Source organism: Malurus melanocephalus, unplaced genomic scaffold, assembly GCF_030028575.1.
Source record: "Malurus melanocephalus ecotype Western Australia unplaced genomic scaffold, MMel_1.1 scaffold_366, whole genome shotgun sequence".
Classification (NCBI taxonomy): domain Eukaryota; kingdom Metazoa; phylum Chordata; class Aves; order Passeriformes; family Maluridae; genus Malurus; species Malurus melanocephalus.
In genome coordinates, this window is record NW_026623598.1 from 650,256 (window position 1) to 652,591 (window position 2,336).

Below are 2,336 nucleotides of genomic sequence, written 5' to 3' on the forward strand. Positions count from 1 at the left end.
AAAAGAAAAAAAACGGCGTAAATTTTCGCCGTGCCCGAGAGCCAGCCCTGGTAGCCGTGGGCCCAACGGGAGCTTTTCCTCGGAAAAAACTCCCCGCGGGCGCTGCCCGGCTCCCGGCGGCCCGAGGGCGCGGCGCGGGCGCTGCCCTCCCGATCCCCGCGGGATGCGGGGCCGCGGCCCGGGATGCGGCGGGGCCGCCGTGTCTCTGTCCCCCGGGGCCCCGGGAAGRGGCTTGGGGGGTCCCGGAGCCGCGCAGGCGGAGGGGCAGCCGTCCCCGCGGAGGAGCGCGGGCGCGCAGCCGGGGCCGCGGGGAGCTGGCGGCCGGACAGGTCCCATCGTGCGGCGAGAACAATATAAACTGACTCCAACTGAACAAACAAGGATCGATCAGATAATTTCAGATATTATAATTGGCTTTAATTAAACACACTTCGTTCTAATTAACTCTGAAATTTTAGCATGCTTTGGGACGTTGGTGTCTGATTTGATATTGTCAGTCCAGATGTCCTAATAAAATTCAATCCTCCACTCAAGACTTCAATATTCACTAAGAACAAAATGCAAATTAAATGTAAAACCTAAAGTATCGCCAAAGGTATAATCAAGAAAGGTGTCTCAAAACTTCTCACTTTTTATTACGCAGTAGTTAGAAAATGCAGATTACATCCTAACAAGACCTCGACTGAATAATAGAAACCTTAACTCTTTCGTGGTCAGGGCTCGCTCTGCCCTGCAGGGATCCGGGAACATCCTCCGCCAGCGCACGGGAAACACCCGCGGCGCGGGGCTCCCGCACGGACCGGGCGCGGACAACCGGCGGAGCCCCGCGGAACGGGCCGCTCGCCCCGCCGCACTCGCGGAGCAAAACTTCCCTCTGTCGCAATCACTTTTGTCCCCGAGGCGAGCGGCGGTGCAGCCCCGGGCCGGCCGGGTGACCACAGCCCGGCGGAGCTGCGGGAGAGCCCCGGGTAGCGGCTCCGGTAGCGGCTCCGGGCATCGCGGCGCTCGGCCAGAGCGGGACAGCGCAACCCGAGGGGGACACGCACCGAGGGAAGGTCCCCGTCCCCTCGGCCCCGAGCTGCCTCGCGATTTCCCCGCAAGGCACGGCGCTCCTGTAAATAATTAAAGCCTTGGGAGCGGGGCGGCGGCGCGGGGAGCTGCGGGGAGCCCGCCCGGTGCCTCCCCCGGCCCGCGGCCCCGGCGGGGCTCCCGGGGTGCTGCAGCGGGGGACCCCCGAGCTGGGCTCGGCGCCAGCCCACCGCCTCGCCGCGCTCGCAGAGCTCCAAAAGCCAGGCTATTCCCACATTAAACATTTGTATGTTTTCCATGCTAATGGAGTCACTTAAAGCTGTTGCTAATTTAACTTTTTAAAAAGGCCACAGCGTGGTGATTTGCATTTTCTTTAGGATATTGAAATGAAGGGAAAACTGCTGGGCGGTGAGGCTGCCCCGAGCGTAGCTGGGGGCCATGCCGGAATGAAAACAGGGAAAGAAAAGAAGAAAGAAGGAAACCGCCGCCTCTTCCCGACTGTTAATAAGCAATTTGTCCCGCCGCGATTTACATTGCAAAGACAAACGTGTCGGGGCGCCCGGCCCGGCCGGGGCCCCCCGGGCCGCTCCCCCCGCTCCGCGCTCCCCCGACATCACCCCCGCAAGCCGCGCTCCCGCACCCGCCGGGCGCGCAAATCCCGCGGCCGCGGGCGACCGGCGGGCGGCTCGGGCTCTCCCCGCGCCCCTCGGGCTTGAATTTCCAATGAATTTCCGAACGCCCCGGTCTGGGTAAACAACAAGTGCTGGGATGGCCGCTTCCCTCGGCAGCTCCCCTCTCACAGCGCCGAGGCTCTGTAGCGTGGGGACCGTGTGCCATCTACAGGACATTGCGCGGGCGGCCGCGCTCCGCGCCCCCGGCCCCGCCGCCTCCCGCTCCCCCCGCCACCTCCGCGAGCAATCATTGATTATTTGTTATTTCAACTTTTTCTTTTCCTATTTTTTTAAACAACATATTAAAACTTTGCGGTGATAAAGATTGCGGCGCTGCCTGCAATTTTTAAATTTAATAATTTTTTTTTTTTAGATTAAAAGATCTGAAATGTAAAGATAATGCGATTTGATTTGTTAGTCTAACTCCGCGATTTCAGAGTTGATGTCCCCAAAGACCGGGCGAGCTTTTTCCCTTTATTTATTTTTATTAAAACATCAATCTACTCTGGAGCTGGGTGAACTCAGTTTCACCTAGAGAACATAAAATTCTCCATACCAAGGAAATAAGCACCTTTCATAAATCAACAGTATTCCTGACAAATCGATCAATTTTTGGTTGTTAATCCGAAAGGAGGA

At 58.1% G+C, this 2,336-nt stretch overlaps 1 protein-coding gene across 1 annotated transcript in view; it reads right to left on the reverse strand.

The window, feature by feature from the left end:
* Positions 1 to 1,328, reverse strand: part of LOC130580844 (transcription factor COE3-like) — a 125,778-nt gene extending 124,450 nt beyond the window's left edge. The window contains exons 1-2 of the mRNA XM_057378599.1: positions 855 to 1,328; positions 15 to 368 (exon numbers count right to left, since the gene is read on the reverse strand). Coding sequence (XP_057234582.1) covers positions 15 to 368; positions 855 to 1,328 — 828 coding nt within the window. The remainder of the gene's footprint in view (positions 1 to 14; positions 369 to 854) is intronic.
* Between the last annotated feature and the right edge of the window lie 1,008 nt (positions 1,329 to 2,336).